Source organism: Lates calcarifer, linkage group LG23 (assembly GCF_001640805.2).
Source record: "Lates calcarifer isolate ASB-BC8 linkage group LG23, TLL_Latcal_v3, whole genome shotgun sequence".
NCBI lineage: Eukaryota > Metazoa > Chordata > Actinopteri > Centropomidae > Lates > Lates calcarifer.
Window position 1 is genome coordinate 3602346 of NC_066855.1, and position 21835 is coordinate 3624180.

The 21835-nt window shown below is 42.1% G+C and overlaps 3 protein-coding genes across 4 annotated transcripts in view; all 3 read left to right on the top strand.

Annotated features, from left to right (window-relative positions):
• Positions 1 to 733: 733 nt before the first annotated feature.
• Positions 734 to 2059, top strand: LOC108889135 (transmembrane protein 238-like). The gene has a single exon (XM_018685491.2). The coding sequence runs from the start codon at positions 1007 to 1009 to the stop codon at positions 1490 to 1492; it is 486 nt and encodes a 161-aa protein (XP_018541007.1). The 5' UTR covers positions 734 to 1006; the 3' UTR covers positions 1493 to 2059.
• Positions 2060 to 2363: 304 nt separating this feature from the next.
• On the top strand, positions 2364 to 5631 carry LOC108889099 (serine/threonine-protein kinase pim-2). The gene is made up of 9 exons (XM_018685425.2): positions 2364 to 2469; positions 2556 to 2771; positions 3212 to 3543; positions 3665 to 3759; positions 3854 to 3901; positions 4027 to 4245; positions 4331 to 4508; positions 4606 to 4782; positions 4881 to 5631. The coding sequence occupies exons 3-9, from the start codon at positions 3261 to 3263 to the stop codon at positions 4970 to 4972; spliced, it is 1092 nt and encodes a 363-aa protein (XP_018540941.1). The 5' UTR covers positions 2364 to 2469; positions 2556 to 2771; positions 3212 to 3260; the 3' UTR covers positions 4973 to 5631.
• Positions 5632 to 6698: 1067 nt separating this feature from the next.
• Positions 6699 to 21835, top strand: part of snx29 (sorting nexin 29) — a 119041-nt gene continuing 103904 nt past the window's right edge. For both annotated transcript variants that reach the window (XM_018685492.2, XM_018685494.2), the window contains exons 1-11: positions 6699 to 7106; positions 8413 to 8477; positions 9504 to 9556; positions 10281 to 10405; positions 12556 to 12736; positions 12838 to 12908; positions 13811 to 14071; positions 14837 to 15239; positions 16140 to 16252; positions 16541 to 16637; positions 16840 to 16922. In XM_018685492.2, the coding sequence (XP_018541008.1) occupies positions 7100 to 7106; positions 8413 to 8477; positions 9504 to 9556; positions 10281 to 10405; positions 12556 to 12736; positions 12838 to 12908; positions 13811 to 14071; positions 14837 to 15239; positions 16140 to 16252; positions 16541 to 16637; positions 16840 to 16922 (1459 nt within the window). In that variant the 5' untranslated portion in view covers positions 6699 to 7099. The remainder of the gene's footprint in view (positions 7107 to 8412; positions 8478 to 9503; positions 9557 to 10280; positions 10406 to 12555; positions 12737 to 12837; positions 12909 to 13810; positions 14072 to 14836; positions 15240 to 16139; positions 16253 to 16540; positions 16638 to 16839; positions 16923 to 21835) is intronic.

The following is a 21835-nucleotide window of genomic DNA, read 5'->3' on the forward strand; positions in this document are numbered from 1 at the left end:
AGGTATAATGTAACAACATGATCAGTGAGTGGCCAGCCATTGAGTGGTGCTCATACTGCTGCTGTCAACAGGTGGGCTGGGTCTGTCTGTTCATCCAAGCCCTCCCTCTGCTGTGTGGGTGTGGTGGGCCATCTGGAATTACAGTGTGTTCACGGGTTACTGGGCAGGAGAATAAGAGATGCATCATGCTGACTCTCTTGTTGATCATACAGATGATATATCTGCTTCGTGTGCCTGTTGGGAGGTGGCTGCATTCACGACTGATTTCAGCAGGGACTGGTTGATCGAACAGGACTACTCGAGGCAAAGTTGGGGAGCTAGTGGCTGGTGTTTCTATTATTCATGTGCTGAAGGTTGTCAGAGGGGAGAAACAAAGCGGTAACGAGCGCTGTTCTGCGACGCATCCATGGAAGTAACTGGAGAAACTTCAATTCCAGACGACTCTGGGAGCCTGTGTCCAGACCCTCGCTCGGGCTCTGCGGTGGCCTCAGGCTGGGCCTACCTCCACAAACCCATCATAGTGATGGTGATGGGATCTCTGATGGCGGCTGTGGGCGGACTCCTCTTCTTGCTCCAGTCATCAGGGGTGACCGAGGCCTCCCGCTCTGTGGCCTCGGCCTGCCTGTCCATTGGGCTGATGTTTGTGGTGATGGGGCTGGTGTGGATCCCCATATTGAAAGAGAAGCAGAGGAGGAAACGGTACAGCCAGGGGGCTTGAACAGAAGATGGAAGCGACTGCAGAATGTGAATGTGGGAATGCTATTTTTGTCAGAGATGATGCAACTGTTTCCCTTGAATCCAGTGTAGTCACAAAGCTGGTGTGGTTTGTGCTGATAACCACTTGTGTACATTGCACTTTGACCAGTGTCACATCAGATTGTTTTATGTGTTTCTGTCCGTCAGTGAGGATTACCCCTCACTGTCCTGCAGCCACATGAGCTGCCAGCACCTGTTGCTTACTCATTTCCACATCTGGATTCTGCTTTGAAGGATCTCCACTGCCACCATGTCAACATCTGTACAGATAGAGCCGGTCATGGAGAGGAGGTACGGGGGAGTCGGCCGCTGCAAGTGCTCATTCTGGTTCGCGGTGGCTCACGACATACTCGGTGTCTTCATCATGATGGTGGGGGTGTTTGGAGGGCTGGTTATCCACGACTTGTTCATCTACGCCGGGGCCATCGTCATCTTCCTCAGCCTGATCTGGTGGGTGTTCTGGTACTCCGGCAACATCGACGTGCCACCGGAGGAGCTGGAGGATGACGTGGGGATGATCAAGCTTAAGAACCGCAGGCTCAGCCGGGTCGTGAGGCGAATGTCCGACCGTCTCTCCAGTGGGATCAGGAACTCTTTTAGAAAGAACGGCAGGTCCATGAGAGAGGGCAACAACAGACCTTCAAACACTGGTACAGATGTGTCGCTCTCCACCATATACAACCCCACCATCGCCTCCTCATCCAAAGAACTCGTGAGAGAGACACTGTCAATATGAACTAATCCATCACAGACTGTAAATGACACCAAGAGACACTGAACTTGGATCTTTATTTTTGTTTCATCTGCTCGTCTGTTTATTCTGGTGAAAAGAATTCTGTGTTTGCTCTGCTAACATGCACTAGTAATCATTAGACAACACTGAAGTTTTGTCTAGATAAGATCCACATGTTCTTATCTAACTGATAAGAGGTACACTTTGCACACTATAACTGACACTAATTTAGAGACCACAGCTTTCTAATCTGTCACTATTTAGTCATGTCTAGTTCATTCATTGGCTTTAAAGAGTGGGACAGTTATTTATTTTATGTATAAATGTAAATTTCATAACCTCTAATGTACCATCTAACTGATATAGTATAATTATATATATATATATATACACACACACACACACACACACACACACACACACACACACATATATATATATATATAATATATATATATATATATATATAAAATAAACAGTAGTGCTCTTTATGTATAGTGCCTGGAGATAACTTCTGTTGTGATATGGCAATATATAAATAAAAATTAACTTGACTAGAAAATAACATTAAGTATGTGTGTGATTCAACCCTGTTCCCCCATCCTTAACCCTTCCACGTTGACTCAGTATGGAGGTGGAAGGTGTAGCCAGCCACATACTCAGATGACCCAGCATGTAACAACACATATCAATTCACTGTTCAACATGTATTTCTCTTGGATTAAATGTTTGTTTGTTTAGATTTGACTTGACATTCCATATTCTAATGAGTAGAACTTCTCGGACAGTGGAACATTGTGATGTTACTGGTTGTGATGTCACAACATTCCGAGCACAGAAGATAGGTACCACCCTCCGACAAATTCTACTTCTTGAGTTTTAGACATTTCATTGGTGAAACTGGTGTTCGAGAGTCATGGCATCCAAATCGTGGCCCATGGCAAATTCTTCGCGGCGTCGGTCTTCTACCCGACAGCTAGGTAGGTAGTAAGGACAATACTCTGACAAATGTTCAGTCTCTTTTACTCACTGCAGCAAACAAAGTAACCTTTTTTTGTACCTGCAGGATTCTACAGTGATCCCGTCATCTACATTGCAAACGACAGCACATCGTTTCGAAGCAACGCCTCCAAGAGAAACTCAGAGGAGAGTCTTGAAAGGGAAAACAAGAGGATCAGGACAAGTTCCTCCCCTTGCTGCAGCAAGACTCTCTGGCGGCCTTCGACCAGCGACACTGCCGCCACTTCAGTGTCAGTACAAACTGTCCCACCTGACACCACAGGTAAGAGGAGACAGAAATGATAGAAAGATACATTACAACTGTGTTTTAGTAACTAATGCTAAACTGTAAGAGGATATTGAGTCAAACTTCAGTGAGAGGGTATTTTCTTCAATTTGAGCCAATCATCAAAGCTCATACTACGGGTCAGCAACTAAAGCTGACTGCTTGAACTTTACTTGAACTTAACCTTATAGACTGTGCTGAACTTAATGTCTAATGAAATATTTCTTTAGAGATCTTAGTGGTACTTAGAGTGGTGCAGGGATGACAACCACCTTTTTTAAGACATGTAAAAGCTTAAAAAATCACAAGTGGGGTATTTTCTGACATATTTTATGTTGCAGAATAAGACGTAAACTTTCTCCTGGGCTTTAGGACTCATTCCTGCACCAATATATAGATAAATGTGCTCCTCAACTTGTATCTTTACTCTGAAACAGAAACACAACAGATTCAGGAGGAGTGGTAAGAAGGAGAAGTCCTCCTCTGATGAGAAGAAAGAGAGACCGAGGAACAACTGCCGCTCTTCCTCCACAGAGGATGCGAGGACATCCACACCCGCCATTCCCAACCTCAGCACATGGAGCTGAGGGGAGGACTAGCACAAAGAGGAAATCTGATGAGGCACAAGAACCCAGGAAGAGGAGCAGAAAGACCTGCAGACGCTCTGAGAGCGACAGCCCCCCCGTCACCGCTGAGGCCTCCACCAGTGAGAAACCCAGTACTTCCAGCACTTCTCTGCCGGAACAGGCGCCTAAACCTGGCAGCAGAGGTAAGTTGCATGTACTCCATCAGTAAATTCAGCTGTGTTAAGGTTTAGTTCCTTAGTGCAATCAGTGCAAGTTGTGAACTAGTTTAATTAAACTATTTGTGTCTGTATTTGTTTTCTGCAGCTGCCTTCGAGGCCAAGTACAAGCAGGAAAAACTGCTGGGTGAAGGAGGCTATGGATCAGTTTATGCAGGCCATCGCAGAGACGACGGTCTTCCGGTAAGACACACAAACACACACACACCTCTATGGTTCATGTAGCCACTCTGCTTTTAGTATATGCTAACCCAGTGTCTGTGTGTCTGTCCTGTAGGTGGCCATAAAACATGTCCCCCAGATTGACGTTAAGCGTACATTTATAGTAAGTGATTTGTTCTTTGTTCTAATGCCGTTATATTATCATAATTTAAATTCTTGGTATGTTTAACAGTTCTTGTCATGTATGTATGTGTATGCATAATGGTTTTTAAAATGTCTTGTCTACAGCTTCTGAATGGAAGGATTACCTGGGTCCCTATAGAAGTTGCGATGCTGCTCAAACTTGGACCAAGAGCAGCAGCAGAGACCTGTGCGGCCGTGACCCTGCTGGACTGGTATGACGTGGACTACGAGCTGATTCTTGTTCTGGAGAGACCAGTCCCATGCATGGACCTGATAGATTACATCAGCTCTAAAGGGTTCAGCCTGCAGGAGCACGAGGCTAAGGTAAGTAACCGATGACATTTGTATTTCTGTGTTGTATAAATATGTGTCCACACCTATCCATAATCTTCACGTCTCTTTCCCTTAGATTATAATGAAACAGCTGGTGGACGCCATCATAGAGGTCCACTCCAGAGGTGTGTTCCACAGGGACATCAAGCTGGACAACATCCTCATAGAAACCGGCTCTGATGTCCCGCGTGTCAGGCTAATTGACTTTGGCTGTAGCACATATCTGTCTGAGGGGAGCTACAGCACCCGGCAAGGTAGGCTATCTTTCTTATCATTCTTTTCTCTAAACTAAGCCGGTGCTTCTGTCACTCACCATCGAACTTTGTCTCTCTATGTCTGTGTGTATTCCAGGCACTTACTTGTACATTGGCCCTGAATGTTTCCTGCGGGGTTGGTACACGGCTGAACCCACAACGGTGTGGCAGCTCGGAGTGGTTCTGTTCGGGATGCTGCACGAAAATCTCCCCTTCAAAGACAGCTCTGAGATCATCTATGGAAACCCTAAAGTCAGTGAGAATCTTTCAGATGGTAAGTAATAAATACATGTGCAATCAAACACACACACACACACACATGCAGATTACAGTGTTTTATGTTTTTAAAATGACTCCTGTTTGTCTGTTCAGACTGTCAGGGTTTTCTATTAAGCTGTCTGGTCAAGAGCCCGGAGGCCCGACCCTCGCTGGAGACACTTAAGCACCACCCCTGGCTGATGTGATCCAGCATGGACCTCCAGACCTGGACTACAAGTGGACCCTCCAGGACGATGATGGACCCCCAAGACAATGACGGACACCCCAGGATGATGATGGACCCCCAAGACAATGACGGACACCCCAGGCCGATGATGGACCCCCAGGATGATGATGGACCCCCGAGAAAGACAACGGTTCCCCCCAGGATGGTAAGGGCTCCTTCAGCTTCAAACACCCAGCCGTCTGTGGAGAGGGGATCTCTCTTTGAATTGCCTCTCCCGAGGTTTCTCCTCTTTTCCTTGTAAGCGAAGGTTTTTGAGGAGTTTTTCCTCGTCTTCTTAGAGAGCTTGGGCTGGGTTTGGAGGGTCCAGGTACAAAACCACCAATCAATTTTAGTTTTGGAACAATTAAATCAGAAAACTTTATGTTAACACAAGGAAAATGAGAAATCTGGACAGAAAGGGACAGTGCTAGCTTACGGGGGTCCTGGCTGTCGTTCATTGGATGATTTCAGGGGCAAAATTAAAAAAAGTTAACTTGTGACAAAATGATTTCTCATTTTCCCTGTTGTTCTAGTTGTTTTCCAGTTTCATTGTTCCAAGACTTTAAAAAAAAAAAAGAGTTAAAATTTATAATTTAATTTATAGTACAATACTTATTGCATATACTCTAAGTATAAACACTATACGCAATATAGTATATAGTGTACACTATATACTATATTGTATATAGTATATAGTGTATAGTATAGTATAGTATTTTATTCTTTTGGTTCTATATACTATATACTATATTGTATATAGTATATAGTATATAGTATAGTATACTATACACTATATAGTAGTATAGTATAGTAGTATATAGTATACTATATACTATACTATACACTATATACTATATTGCGTATGGTGTTTATACTTAGAGTGTTTATATATTTTATATTGACATATATATTTATATTTTATATTGATATTTAACAGTTAAAATTTAATTTAATGTAAATAAAATATTATATTTGTAACACACACATATATATAATTATATCATATATTAATTATATATAATATTATATGTATAATAATTTATTTAAATAAAATACATTCAGAGAAATAATAATAAACAATAAACTTTAAAAAAAACTTCAATTCAGTCTGATCTTCGTTATTCATTCTGGTAGGTGTTTTACGTGTTTTAAGATAGCATATAAGTTTTATTCTTTTGGTTCTTTTATATGTTTCAATGTTCCTAAATGAAAAATGTGAATAAACTTGACCTTACTGTAAAATTTCTGTGGAACTGCTGGTTTGTTAAGCCACACTGATAAAAAAAAAAAAAATGCTTCTAGTTGAGTCATTTCACTTAAGATCACAAATGTCAGCCTCATGGTGGCGCTACACGTGAAGGAAAGGCATCACCAAAGTCATAAAGATTCATTCTCAGGGGACCACAAATTTCATCCCAGTCTGTCCGGTAGTTGTTGAAATATTTCAGACCAACCTACTGATAAAAACAATTTAAGCGTCATTAATTTATTTTTAATTTTCAGAAAAGCAACATAATGTATGTTGTGATTCATTGCACAAACTTCAACATATTTAAGAGTTAAATTGTTCTTTATCGCCCACACATCCACCTCTCTGTGTAAAAACGATACTTTTGTAGTTCCATAACACTTCCACAAAAGACTACAACTCCCGCTCGGGCTTGCATGTCACATGACGGCGGTATGTTTTGTCATGTGACCTTGACACAGCTCAGTCGGTACTCAGCTTCCCTTTTTCGCAGTGTCACAGGCTCCAAACTGAAAACACTCCATTTCCCTGGTGAACAGCCCACCACGCTTCAGTCAGGTGCTTTCATGGCTTTGAAATTACATTCCGGTTTTCGCTTTGCACGGTTTATCCGCTCACTCGGCTTTGTACAACTCTTACATGTCAGAGAGTGGTAGACTCTCCTGCTTCCCGGCAGGCCTCTCTGTTCACCGAGTGAGTTTCAATCCCCACGCCGGTGTTGGGTGGGTCCAACTCGGCCACTGAGGCTCCATGGCTAGCCTGTGTTCTGGGTGAATTAAAGCCACACAGAGGGATGAATCACATCGGTGGGAAACTGTTGAGCTTGGATGTCACTGCTACCACAGTTTGGCTGTCAGAATGAACGGTGAGTTTTGTTGTTTCATTGCTTTTTGTTTGTCATTCAGCCATAAAAGCATAAAATGTCAAATCATGCATGCAGGAGGAGGCTGACTAACCTGCTAACTAGCTGCTTAACTAACTAGCTTTGTGTTCAGACAGTTAGTTAGGATTTCTCCTGACTTCTTCACAGCTAAGGACACAAGTTCCCCAATGTCAACATCCACCTAATTACACTTCTGGTGGTTTAAATTCATGGAGTGATGCTCAGCTTTTGCTCCAGAGAAAAAAAAAGCTTCTCCACTTCCTGAGGTTTTAAACTGTTACACCCATGGACGATCTTTATATAAATATATACATCTGATCATTGCATCACTGTTCAGGTTCAACCTGCAAAACACTTGGTGGCCTTAAAGGTCGTTTTCTTGAGTCTTGTGGTTATGACAAGTTTCCAGCCTGAAGCACATGTTAACATGCATGTTAGAGAACAGTGACTGCTCCAGCTTTCATTAGTCTGCAACTGCTGAGGTGCCTTTGAGCAAGATACTTAACCCAGAGCAGACTGACAGACTGTAGAAGAGTGTGTACGAGCAGGAAAACTCCTGGTTAACATTTATAACATTACTTAACAGCATAGATGTAAATCAGAGAAATGCTGGAGCATTAAACATTAAAGTTTAAAGCTAACCGCTAATTACCAGTTACGTTTTTGGTTTATCAATCATTAGTTTAGTTAATAAAATGTCATGAAATCATGAGAAATATTCATCACTGTTTCCTCAGAGACTTAAATGACTGTCCACTGTCCAGAAGCTAAAGATATTAAATTTAGAGAAGGAACAAACTCTCGCATGTGATAAAGTTTAATAAAAGAGGTTTCTGCACAAAAGAGTTATAAATTATTTTATTGGTGATCAGCAAACTGATGAATGGTTTCAGCTTTAATCAAAGTATGTGATTAACACATTATTTAGGGATGATATACAAATACTATATGAAAAAAAGAAAGTCCCTTGAGCAGTATTGCAGAAATACGAGCTGCTGTAGCAGCCAAATATCGATTTTTTTGTTTGTTTATTTAACAAAGATTGTGCACATAGATAAACTCAACTCTAAATACTTTAAAAATACCCAAAAGGTTGTTTTTCATCTGTAGTATAAAATAATTTCTCTATTCCAAACATGCTGCCTGTGAAAGCTCAGGACTTCCCCCAGCAGTTAATTGCTTTCCTCTCCTCTTAGGCATGTTGAATTAACACAGAATCAAACAGAGCCTGAGAAAATTGAGTCAGTATTACAGCGGGTTGTTTCCTGCTTTTGTTGTCTCTCTGCAGGCACTCAGCAGAGTGATACCAAGAGACAACACCTCCTGGAGAGGCTGCTGGATGCTGTCAAACAGGTGAGTCACCAGTTATTCAGCAGAGTCCCATTAAAACGACACATGGCTCGTGGCCAAATATTGCACAGTAGCTTGATTGGAAGGAAGGAGGAAGGAAATATATACAGATTTTATCAGTAATTCAGATATGTGAATTTCTCTTTTCAGTTCATATAACTGTTTAGAAATGAACCAACAGAGAAAAGATGAGAATTCCAAAGTCAGATGGTAGTGATGTATTTTGCTGGAACAAGGAAATGGGCGATTATTTGACACCTGTTTAAGTTTGTGGTGTCTAAACACCTTTTAGTTCCCTAATTTACTGGACACCAAAGTACACAACAAGAAGTAAAACTGAGCACTTTTTCATGTTCATCTTCTACATGTTTGGTAGATATGTGGCAAAATAAAAGAGTGGATTTTGAGTCATATTCTGTGAAATGTGTCCTTTTGCCATTGAGGAAGAAATAAAGCAGTGGTAGATAAAAGGACAAAGTGGGAACTGCACGTACAGCATCAGGGCTAGTCTGGATTAGTATGAAATGTTGGTCTGAACAGAGACTGAAAACTGAAACTAAGATCAGTGCTGCAACCATAAAGAGCCAGAGTCTCTTCCTCATGATGTGTGTGTCTGCAAACAACCATTAGGGGCAATTACTCAAGTGATGATTCCTCTGCTTAGGTTTTTACAGGTGGCTCACGAGGTCGCTTTTAGTTATGTAAGTGAAACGAATCCACAGCCCTGCGTTGTCTGAAAGTGAGACCCATGTCCTTGTTCTGTCTTTAATCCCTTCTCTGCAGTTTATTTTATCTGGTCATTATCAGGACTCTAAAGTTTAGCCACTAGCCAAATTACAGCCTGCTGGGTTTGTGATATTATATAAATAACTTGTGTGCAGCACCATGAAGAAATACTGTCTACTTCACTGGCTGTTGAAACTGTTTAGAAATGTGTTCATTGTGTTGCTGGAGCAGGGTAGCAGCCAAACACTGGAGAGAAAAGTATTTCTTGGGCAGCTATTATCATTCCCCTCATATCTTTTCCAGTGCCAAATTCGCTTTGGAGGAAGAAAAGAGATCGCCACAGACTCAGACAGCAGGTAAGAGAAGCTGCCTGTTATCAAGAAATTTTGTTGTTTATATCTGTGTCTGCTCAGCACCCAAGAGGTTGCGTGGCTTTAAGTGTGTAGCTCCAGGTCAGTCGATGCTGTAGTGTGCTCCGGTAGGTGTTTAACTTACTCCAGCCTCCTCTGTGCAGCCATCTGGCAACATGCCCAGCTTGAGGATCGCTGTCTTCACAACAAAACTATCTTAAAATTAAAAATATACAAAATATTTTATCACTTTTAAGCAATAATAAAAGTTAAGTTTTTAAAGTTGATGAAATTCAAAAAGAGAAAAGTGGCATATGTATGAAAAATGATCTCCCAACTTTGTTTCATCAAACCACAGTGATTCATCATCATCAAAATTTCATATCCTATGCCTCTTAGAGCTCATATTCAGGTTGTAACGTTAGCTTTTGCACATTAATTACCACTCAAGATTGAAGTAGTTCTTCTTTGTAGCCAAGAAAAGTTGCTAATGGATCTCTCCGAGGCATTTTTAAAATGATTGTATGCAGGATAGAATCATAATCAGAAAACATGAGCGCTGTATGGACTGTTTGTAACTTAGTGGTGGCCACGTTCACGTCCTTATTTGATCTCAAGTGGCATAAAAACACTCAGAGGTGGACATACTCCTTCATAACATTGTACATGTAGTGTTCACAATGATAACTCCGCCTCCTCTCCTCACAGTAACCTGTGTTTGTCTCTGCAGAGTGATCTGTCTGTGTGCCCAGTTTGAAGCGGTGCTGCAGCACGGCCTGAGGAAAAGCAGAGGTCTGGCCCTCACCGCCGCAGCTCTCAAGCAAGCTGCGGGCTTCAGCAGCAAGACTGAAGCAGGTAGGAAACTTAACTGGCTGTTTTGGTTTGCTGTTAGAGGAGACACAGTCTGTTAAACTCAGGTCTAAAGTTGAAAATCACGCCAGAAACTTGGGGAAAAAGGAGAGCAGAGGAAGCTATAGCCTCTCTGCAGGGTAGCCTGGCTTATTATTTTGGAAGTCGTGAAGGGTTAGAGGATGCAGATGTGTCAGCGGGAAGCTCTGTGCTGCAGGATAACCACATGCACACACACACACAACCTGACTGTGAGAGCAGATGGTTTGACTACAGATAAGACCTACAGTTCAAAGTGGTGCTCTACTGTCTGTCTTTAAACCTCTGTCTCTGTCTGTGGTGGGCTGCTCACATGCTGTGATCTCGCTCTCTGAACTTTTGCCAGCTAGTCTGTCATTCGTAATGTATGACATGTATCCAAGCGTTGTTCCAACTCACAAAAGTTTATTTTGAATTCCAGTCAAGATCCCAAACTATGGCATGAGGGACTACAGGAAAATGAAACGATAGCTGGTGCAAAAATGCAAAAGACATCTGGTGTATTTCTAGTTGATGTGATGCTGCAGCATGTGATTTTTAAGCTGGAATGTTATTTAACAATTAATGATATTAAGTGAGTATAACGCAGGATGTTACTTTTACTTTTACATACAACTGACCTGTCACTGTTAATGTCAGTTTGGTTAAGTGTGTATTTATTCTGCTAACATTCATTTAGTCATTACTTTAAGCTGGATTTAATCCATTTATCCATTACTCTAAGATAACTCTTTCAGCTGTTAATCCTTTATCTTTTTTAATCATTTATCCATTAGTTAACAGTTTCAACTGTCTCAACTTCAGCTCTCTGTTTTAACCATTCATCTTACTTTTAGCAAACTACAGTTAAGTTGGGCTGTTTAAACTGTTGATCCATCTCTTTTAGACATGTATGTTGACCATTCTTACCGTCTCTGTCCGCCTCTATGCTTGCTGGGTAACTGTTTTCACACACTCTTAAGCCCCTTTTAAGCAGAGATCCTGTTATTTTTGCATTAAGAGGACCCATGATTATACCATCTTTACTTGTTTACACCGAACCAAACGAAAGCGGCATAATACCGTCACATTGTGTCTGACTTCCTGTGCTGAACAGCGAGGCAGAGTAACAGTGCAACATTCCCGCCTCGAACAAGCTGTACAAAAGGGGCTTTAGTCACAACTTGTGGTGTCCGAGTGTTAAACTTGACCCAATATGTCGATATATATTTTTAAACTTAAATTATAATTTCTATTTTATCTAATTATTTGAGCTACTCCATCTTTCCCAGCATGTACGCCCCAGCAGCTGCCCCCTGGTGAACAAGTAGTCCTGGGAATGAATAATATGAAAAGCTTCAACATTCACTTTCATGTGCAGCCATCATAACTCACTGAGAGCATTGTGCTGCTTGAGAGACATTAGTCTCACATTTTACTTAATTGTTTCTACTGTGTCATACTGAAGAACCTTGTGGCCATTAATTCCACGTCGGAGAGGAGAAATGCATGACTTCTGTAATGGCTGCCACCCCATAACCATTAGCATATCTGACGTTTCCTGTATTTCACAGTCAATTACAAGAAAGGATTGTGGCTGGACTCGTGAATTTGGAGCTCATTAATGAAGCCAAGCCCTCACAGCCAGAAATAGCAGACATCATTTTAACACATTGTTCTGAGGTTATATCCTAATTACATGCAAAAAAAAAAGTAGCGTAGCTCTCATTCCTATTAATTAGAGAACCACACCTTAGAAAACTTTACACAAAAACAGACCCACATGGGTTTTTCTTTGTCTTTTATCTTTTTTCTCTTTGTTATAGAAAATAATAAAGTTGTGTGTGAGTTCTCAGGTTGGTGCAAACTATAGAGAGGTGACAGGCAGGAGGTCAGGATGGAGCTGTGGATATTTGTTAATGAGAGAGTGAAGATGTGCTGACTCTCAGGACTGTTTTTGCCTCTGCCTCACTGACCCTTTGAAGTTGTTGCGTAACTCAAAAACAGTTGTTTTCCATGAAGGAGATAGAAGTGATTCTCTCCTTCCTTATCTCACCTTGCTTCACTCTTGCATCCACCACGCCATTTTTCACTCCTTTGTCTCTCTCCTCTTTCTCACCTTTCTCTTCTCTTCTCAGAGTTGACCTTCTGGTTTTATGTGAAGGAGCATCTGAACCGCCACGAGCTCCAGCGCTTTTACTCACTACGCCACATTTCCTCCGAGCTGGGCCGGGGTCGTGCATGGCTGCGTTGCGCCCTCAATGAGCACTCGCTGGAGCGCTACCTGCACACACTGCTGGCTGACCGCCCACGACTGGGGTTAGTACAGTGTGTGAGTGCATTTGCAAATTTTTATATGCAGGGATTTCCTCTTTTTGACTTGATTACAGATGTTACCTCACCTTCTCTCTCTTCTCTAGAACTTACTATGAAGACTGGGCTTTTATTCTCGATGAAGAGAGAGCAAGTATGCTCCCCACCATGGCTGCAGGTGAGTTTGTGTTGTAACGTTTGGTAATTGCAGGTAAACAATTTTTTTGTCATGCTAGTGCTGTACCTAAACCAACTAATGTTAAACAATCCAAGTGGCATGGCATATGTTTAGCATTAGCATAAACATATCATGATATCGTGGTGATTTTAGCAAGCTTGATCAAGTGGTGCAGTTAATGTGTTAATGATGTAGCATTTAGCATGTTAATATGCTAACACCTGTGATAGACTGCCTCGCCTAGTGTTAGCTCAGATTGGCTCCAGCCCCTACACAGGGAAAGCATGTAGCTCATGGCTGGATGGATGGTGAATGCTAACGGTAGCAGTAAATAAAAGTAAAGTAAAAGTAAAACAAAGCAATGTAAATAAAGTTGGTGAGTTACAGCTGATAAAACTGATTAATGTTGAGCCAAGCCTGATGAAAAATTTGATCTCCTGTTGTGTAATAATGACCGTTACAGCCTCACTTTCAGTCTCACTGAAACTCAAACATACTTCACACAAACACAGCTGCTATAAAAGCAGTAAATTCACTGACTCTGCACTTTGCTCGTTAAGCATGGCTGGATTTCCTGAGAATTGAAGCCATAACCTCATTAATGTTAATGTCTGTGCTCTTACTGTAGAACTATTGATGAGCACAACTTAAATAACCACAGTGTCTGAAATATTAAGAATATGTAGCACTGATCTTATGCCAGAGCTTCTCCTCTCTTTTCATACACAGTCAGACGGGCTGAGTTCATCTTAGTTTGCCCACGTTCACAGTCTATTCCCCAGATCTGCTTACCAAGCACTTTGCAGAAGTTCAAAAGCTTCATATGATTTAACAGGCCTGATCTGTGTTGAATTATATTTTGCCTCTCTCTCTCTCTCTCTCTCTCTCTCTGCTGCACTCAGGCCTGAACTCCATCCTGTTTGCCATCAACATCGACAACAGCGACCTGAACGGCGGGGTGGCGCGAGGAGGGGGCTCGTCGGTTTCCCACCTCCTCAAGGAGTCGACGCAGGGCATCGGCAGCCTGTGGAAGGAGTCGACGCAGGGGGTCAGCAGCCTGCTGCGAGAGATCAGCACAGCCACGGCTGTGGTGCCCGGCTTCACCCCCAGAGTGGACGGAGCGTCAGACCCGCTGCCTGTCCTTCCACGCAGCACCTCTGCTGGTAGGAAACAGCAACATTTAATATGACTTAGCAGCAAAGTAATCCACAATACCATACCTAAGCCTTAGACTGTGCTGTGTTCAGCTTAATATTTTAGCCTGCATGCATGTTGTATTTTATTCATGCAGAACTTTTATGCACTCCTCGAAACTGAGTTTATGTCACAAAGTCATCCCAGAACCAGCACAAACCCTAAAACAACATATGGTTCAGGTTGAGCATGCATAATGAATGCACTGGTAGAACAAATCCAGTGAATACAACACAGGGCATCTGCAGTACAGAGCTGCAGCTGGGATGAAATCCCCCATGAAATGAATAAACTTCCAGAATGTCTGCCTCCTTATTTGACCTCGTTTAGCTGTCTGCCCCGCTCCTTCCCATCGGGGAAAACTCGCACCATTTTCTCTCCATGTGTTCTGCTCAGTGAGATGAACAAGCTTTTAAATTTTAACTGTGTGGTGGTAAAACTTTCCACTGGAATGAATGCAAATGAAATTCTAAGTTGGTGCACCAGCTCCTTAAGGTGGGATGAGCCATTCGGGTTATTCGCTGGTAGAGGACTTGCTAATGCACAGCCAGGCTCTCTGGCTCTGAAAAGGAGGAGAGTTGAACCATAAACTTAAGATGCTGATGTCGCCATTACTAAACTTTGTGTGCACATTTGGAGAGAGACAGTTGAGAAAGGTGAAATGTACTGAATTCATTTAAGTTTCACTCATTTGAGGGTTGAGATTGAGGTTTCTTCATCTTTGTTCTGCCCAGACTCAGGGCTGAGGAAAGAGCGCCGCAGGAAAAAGAAGATCACCAACATTATTTCCTTTGATGATGATCTGGATGGAGGGGCGGAGGATGAGGAGGAGGGGGAGGAGGACTCGCAGAAGATGGGCACGATGAGGAAGAGTCATACAGCTCCGGCTCAGAGCAGTGTAGAGGAAGGGATAGACCCTTTGGAGCCGGCATTCTCCCAGTCACCGGCCCAGAACGGCCTGGTTGAGCCGGGCATAGTCAGCTGGGTGGGGTCCCCACATCCCTCTCGTACGCCTCCCACAGCTACGCCTCCTCTGCCCGACAGTAAGAGTATAGACAACGAGGAGGAGGAGGAAGAGGAGGAGATGTACAAACCCAGAGCACAAACCCAGGAGGAGGAGAGGATCAGCTCTGATCAGTGAGTCACAGACTTCAGCTCAATGCCAAGTTATAAACAGTATGAAGAGAAATATTTCACCTCTTTCACATGTTTTTTAAATGACAGGAGTTAATATAGGTTGTCCATAAAATGCTCCTGAAATTAAAAAGGAGGATCATCATTAAAAAATCCAGTTATAATTCAGGAGTAATGCTGCTTTAATTAAAAGCTCTCTGCAGCTGATTAATAAAATCTAAGAGCTTGTTTGCTCAGGGCAAAATAAAGGTGTCTTTTAATCAGAAAACAAAGGCAGTCTGAGGCTGAAATAATAGATAATCAATCAATATTAATAAAGGGTTGTGGGGGTGGGGGAAGAGGTACTTGGGAGGAAAAGGACAGGCGCATGTTGGTGTTCCAAAAACAAAGAGAAGTAGTTTTGTTTGCTGTTTAATGGACTTCAGCTTCATAACTCGGTCAAATCTGAGTACACAGACGTGATTCACATCTTTTAAAGTTCAGTGTTTATGAGGATATTATTATGTCTGATGTCCATTGTGAGTAAACTTCCATAAATCTGCTGAGAAATCAGAAAGGAAGGTACTCCTTGTCACATGCAGAACTTCTGAGAATCATTGTGTTTTTATGTTTTATTCCGTTTCACAGTAATCCGATGATAGTTCTCTTTACAGCACACTGCAAACAGGAACTGCTATTAGCTAATTCAGCATACTTTTAATGGTGCTAGTTTGCAGCCCCCAGCCCAACTCAGTGAGTCCATATTTCCTGTTTACGTCCCCTGAAGTGTCAGACTAGAAAACAGACTGCAGTTGTGTTGTGCAGTTGATGTTCACGTCCAGAACTGACCTGCAGGGCAGAGTGGAGCTGACGTGGACTGATTCGGACTGAAACTGACTGAGATTATAATTCTCTTTGGTTCAGGGTGGTGGTGGGAAGTCTGTCCAGTGTATCCACGTGGAGCCCTCTACAGGTGATGACAAACCACAGCAGCTCAGACATCCTCATCCCCCTGAACCCTGCAGACCCTCAGCCAGGTACAACACACAGCAAAACACAGGCTGTATTCAGAGTCCTGCACCTGCAAGGAAGATACAAGCATATTAAAAAACACTTCCTGATGCACTCTGAACCAAACCAGTTTTTAATCTTTTCAGTGCTACACTGATCCCCATTTCCTACTTGCACTGTGAATATTTTACAGAACTTGTCTGACTGTTTTTACTGCAGCAGGCCTCAGTACAGAGATCAGTTTTCTATCAGATGGAATTTAGGGACTTTCTCTGTTACTCTGTAACTTTACTTTCACTTCCATTTTGTGTCAGTGAGCTCTGTGGAGGACACGGCTGCATTTCCTGCTCAGTGTGAGTCGACAGGACCGGTGGGAAACTGCGAGAGCAGCAGATCGGAGCTCACATTCAAGTAAGCCACAGGCGCGAGTGATGTGTTGTCATGGGAATGACTTGCAGTGCAGGACTAAATACTTATCAGGTGTAGTCACAGGACTAAACAAGGCAAGTCTAGTCAAGTGTGACTTTTGTGTTGAAGCTTTTGGCGTTGTGTACAACAATAAATTATGGCATAATTCAAAAAAGTGCTTGATTCCTCTTTTCATGTGTTTCAGTATGGAGTCCAGTCCACCGACGCAGTCCGCTCCACTCTCCAGCGCGCTGCCAACATCTGGTCTGCCAGAGTCCATGACAGTGGGTGAGTGTTTCTGCTTCTCCCATCTGTCTCTTACTGTTCCTCACTCGCTCACTCCTCTCGTTCGGGTTGCTCTCAAACCTGTTCTGTGGAATGAATCATCTCAGATGATCAGCATCATGTGAACGTTTTTTTTTCACAGGACTTCACTTGTAGCAGTTAAATCACTTAAACTGCCAAAACAAGGTTTAACATGCAAATCAGCAAGAAGGATTTCATTTCCTAGGAATGATGGCTACAAACGTAAGGACTCGTAACTGTTGCAATCTGAAGAATTCATGACTCCAACTTCTTAGGGATGCACTTCGAGATTGGATCGTCTTCTGATAACACCTGGAGCATCAGTCATGAGCTGCAAATCTCCCCTTACAGAGAAAACACAAGCTTTTTGTGAACTAATTAAATTTGCAGACTTTAAGCCAAAAAGGATAAATGACTTCTGAAGCTTTCTTGATATTAGCATTAAAGTCTAGCCACTAAAAACACAATTTCACAGCTTTTACATCAACAAAACAAGTAAAGACTTAAATTGAAGCCTGTTTAGCTTCATATAAGCAAAAATATCTCAAAATTCAAATGAAAGATAAGTAAAACTAGATTATTTGTCCATGGACTGCACTTATTTTGTACTTTTCTGCTCCACAGCAAGTCACATCAGTGCCATGGAAACTGAATATTTAAGTGTACGGCCTGGTGCAAAACAAGTCTCCACAGCCTAAGTAAATATAAATCAAATCCGACATGCAAATGATTCACATTAGATGTGACAGTAAAAATCACAATAGTTGATTCACCACTTCCTCTTGAGGTTTTACCAGAAGACAGTCTAATCTCAGAGCGTTTTCCCAAGAAGTTTGTGATGGTAATGAATCTTGTGGAAGTCCTGACATGTCTTTGTCTGCAAATTTCACCACAGCTGTTGCCTGTCGCAAATTAAATCAAGCCTGCTGATTAGTGTTTTCAAACCTGCTTGTTTTTCTTTGCAGTTAAAAGTGATCTAATTGCAATGAGTGAGGCCCTGTGCCAAGAGATTGCTCAGTTCTTTTCCATTATTTTTTTATCATAGTAAACAATCCACCAGGTGGCACTGTTGGTCCAGAGAATGATGTTACTGTGCACGCTCATCTGCTCCCATCAAAGGATTTCTGCTTGTGAGAAAGTCAGATTGTGTGAATTCCTGCTTACTTCAGCTGTGAGATTTCAGATGTGGATAAAAATTAGAGATTCAAAGGAAAAAGAAAAAAACACTTGATGAGCGTTTTGTGCGTGTGGCTGGTGTTCTGCTTGGTGCCCTGGAGCTAATCAGAGCTTAGACCCTTAGCCGCTCACACTGGTGCTGTTTGGTTCCTTGGATTCTGTGTGTTTGTGTGTGTGTGAGTGTGTGAGGGAGAAAGAGAGCCAGGGGAGGAAAGGTGAGCGCAGCTGCCTGTAAGCGCTGGGATTGAGCCGTCGCCCAATCTATTAGCCCTCAGTAAGAGGAGGTCATGGGGTCACAGAGCGAGAAAGTAGTTCTCAAGATAGACCTTAGAAAGACAGAAAACAGCAGACCTCAGTTAAGGATTAGGTTTTGATTAAAAGACAAATCCTCCACCGTAACATCACCGCAACGTGTGGTTTTGGTGTCACCCCTGTGAAATCAAAGAGCAACAAGCTTTTTCTCCAGACTCTCTGACACCCAGGAATCACACTTGGAGGAATCCATCGCCACAGAGTCGAGATACCAATTTCTACGCCTACTGTCGGCTCAACGGACCAGAATGCAACGCAGCCAAAACAGATTTTTGCATTTTGAGTTAAAGACCATGACTTTTTCTCGATGGAAACCTCTGCTGCTTCAATTTTTACCATTCGTTTTTTAACTTTCACCAACTGAGGTGCAATAATAGACGTCTTGAGCTTGTTCATTAAGTCAGGAATCAAAATGAGCAGCTGATTGGCTCATATTCTGACACAAGCCAGTAATGAGACAAATTAGCAATGTATCATCACAGCCTGTGTATGCTTAGTGATAAAGAATAGTGAAGACAGCTAATGACAGCTCCTCTCACGATAAAGGCTTTGTGAAACACACACACACAGATGAGTATTTCTAAGAGAGAAGCTGAGAGGAAAGTGGTGTTAGAGAGGAAGAGGCAGAAGTGTGTAGCACGAGCCCTCTCTCAGTGATTTCCATCCAGATCTGACAGCGTGTGAGGCCAAGCAGTCCATTGATTGGAGAGTATGGAGTCTATAATTCACAAGGCACCTTGATTACATGGCCTAGCTCTCTGCTAATGCCTCTATTATTGGAACAACCGAGCAAGAGTGTGTAGCTTCCGGTGGAAACACACACACACTTTTCCCAGCAAAGGTGGATGTTACATATATGAGTACAAGGCATATGTTTCCTCACTCTCAAGCACACACACACACACACACACACACACACACACGCACGCACACTTGTGCTGTAATTTGTCCACGTCCCCCTGCGAGGACAGAGGGGCGCCTGGCTCTACTGAAGTCCCTAATGGATCGTCTGTGGCACCCGCTGTGAACGCGTGGTCGGACTAAAGGTCACATTTATTTCTGGCCTGCTGATGTGGAGAATGGAGCTGTGGAGATAATAGACTTACTCTTTTCTGCTCCTGTGTTGTGCTCTTCATCACACTCCTCCTCCTCTCTCTTCTCCTCCTCCCTCCTCCCTCCCCCAACCAGGCACTTTGCTCACGGCTGGAGGAGACCTACTTGTGTCTGGGGCTACATTGACACCCTACATTAGTTATGAGAATGGAGTTGTGTGTGTGTGTGTGTGTGTAAATGTTAGGATGCAAAGTGCAGGGTAGATTAACTCCTTGTCTCATGGCTGTTATTTTTGGAAATTTGTGGTAACAGCCTAGTTAGGGGCTTTGAAACCTTGGTGTGCACCTCCAAGCATAACTAAGAAGATGAGTCACTGTACCACCACACAGCCCGGCCCAAATCTGTCCTTAACATCAGAATGGAGATTAACATCAGCCAGCAGCTGACTGCTGGCAGACTTTGCCTGTAGCTGATACAGTTCAACCGACAGATGCTGTTAAGGCTGAAAAAGATACTGAAAATTTCAGACTGAAATTGGTGGTATCTGATATTTTGGAGCACTTGTAAGAAAGTAAGGCTGCAGCTAACATTTTTTATTACCACCTTGTATCTCAGTCACTGTTTTCTTTTAAAAGATTGATTGTTTAGACCATAAATCCTCAGAAAATAGTGAAAAATGCTCATCACAATCCCCCAGAGGTCATGTAGGGACGTAGTCAAACTGGCTTTTTTGCTCAACCAACAGTCCAAACCCAAAGAAAGTTAGTTTTTGATCATTAAAAAATAAAGAAAAGAAGAAAATCCTCACATTTTAGAAGCTGGATCCTGCAAATTAAAGAATAAATTGAGCATTCCATTGATTATTATTGTTGTTGATTATTTGACTACCCATTTCAGCAGCAGTTGTAAGAGTTTCTAATGAATGGGATCTAAATAATGATGGTAACACATTGAGAAGAAATCCAACACTATTTTACTGAGAATTTTGAGGACTCAGACTTCCCACTCACAGTTTCATTCTACCTGTGGTGGGAAAAATTCATTTAATGATCCCCTCCAGACATGTTTTAAGATATATATAGAAATACTCTGATGTGGTTTTTCTACAAAAAAAGTTCAATTACTTGGTTAAATTAAAAATAATAATAATTAAATCTCCCTCATTGAAAAATCCAGAATCTATGAATATGCAAACACTTTTTCGTTTGAAAAGTTTTACACCTGGATGCATGATACCTTCCCACCTCACAGATAAGTCTGTTCTCAGTGTGAAGTGCACCAGAGGCTTCAAGTTTCACATTGAATCCTGACTGTGAGTACACCTCTAAAACTTTAACGTGAGCACAGAGAAACTTCTTCAGCAGATGGATGTGAAAACAAACTCTCTGCATACATCAGTCTGCACAGTGAAGGCCAAACATCCAAGTAATTTAACATTAAGCAAAACACATTCTCCATCCAGACAGGAATGCTGCATGTTATGTTCATTTATAAGAAGACAGTATTCAATCACCAGATGACTGTATAACCACAGCTCTTATTTATTATGTGCTGACACTCCAGTATTTTAAGCAGCATCAGCTCGCTTTGCCAGGGTGAAGTCAGAATAGCTTGCAAGATCTTGATATTTATAACAGCTTTGAAACAACATCAGAAACCAATACTCTGGGAGTTGTGTTGGATGACTTTGCAGCCTCTTTACAAGAACAGTTTCTGTGATGTTCTTTTATGTTTTTATATATGTTTTATTTTTCTGTCAGTGAGAATCTACAGTGATATCAGGGGAAGATGACAGTTATAGCCGGCTGTATTTTCTAAAGGACAAACATCACCTGCATATATCAGTAAAATCCTGAACATTATGGTGGTTTATGCCTTCTTTACCACCTTCTGTTGCTGGCAACTGTTCTACAAACCCAGCTGGTCGGTAACAGATATCAGTTGAAATGACCAGCAAGAGGAAAAGAATGGTTTTCTTTTCATGGTGACAGTAATAATAGTGATAATTATAACCCTGATGACACTAGATTTCTGCTGTGTAGAGGGTTTGGAGTGAGCATGAAAGAGGTTTCAGCTCCTTCAGATCCCAATGATCAGTGGAGTAGCTCAGAATTGCTCAAATTACTACAGCAGCAGGTTTTGAAAAATACAAATGACCGTCACACATTCAGCCGACTATAATTTTCAAGTAATTGTGTTTTTTAGTTGACATTTAGCATGTGTTAGCCTGGCTGTCTGACATATTAATGTGTAGCCGAATCTAACAGTAATGGCCAAACAGAGTTTTCTTTTTTTCTTTCTTGATAGATACAGTGGCAAAAAAATTAGTCCCTTTGGAATTAATTGGTCATAAA

Bases quoted from the DNA above. Each gene is read 5' to 3' on its own strand.
- LOC108889135 (XM_018685491.2), top strand. From the start codon at position 1,007: ATGTCAACATCTGTACAGATAGAGCCGGTCATGGAGAGGAGGTACGGG.
- LOC108889099 (XM_018685425.2), top strand. From the start codon at position 3,261: ATGAGAAGAAAGAGAGACCGAGGAACAACTGCCGCTCTTCCTCCACAG. The intron at 4,246-4,330 runs GTAAGTAACCGA...TCTTTCCCTTAG, and splicing joins TGCAGGAGCACGAGGCTAAG to ATTATAATGAAACAGCTGGT. The intron at 4,509-4,605 runs GTAGGCTATCTT...TGTGTATTCCAG, and splicing joins GAGCTACAGCACCCGGCAAG to GCACTTACTTGTACATTGGC.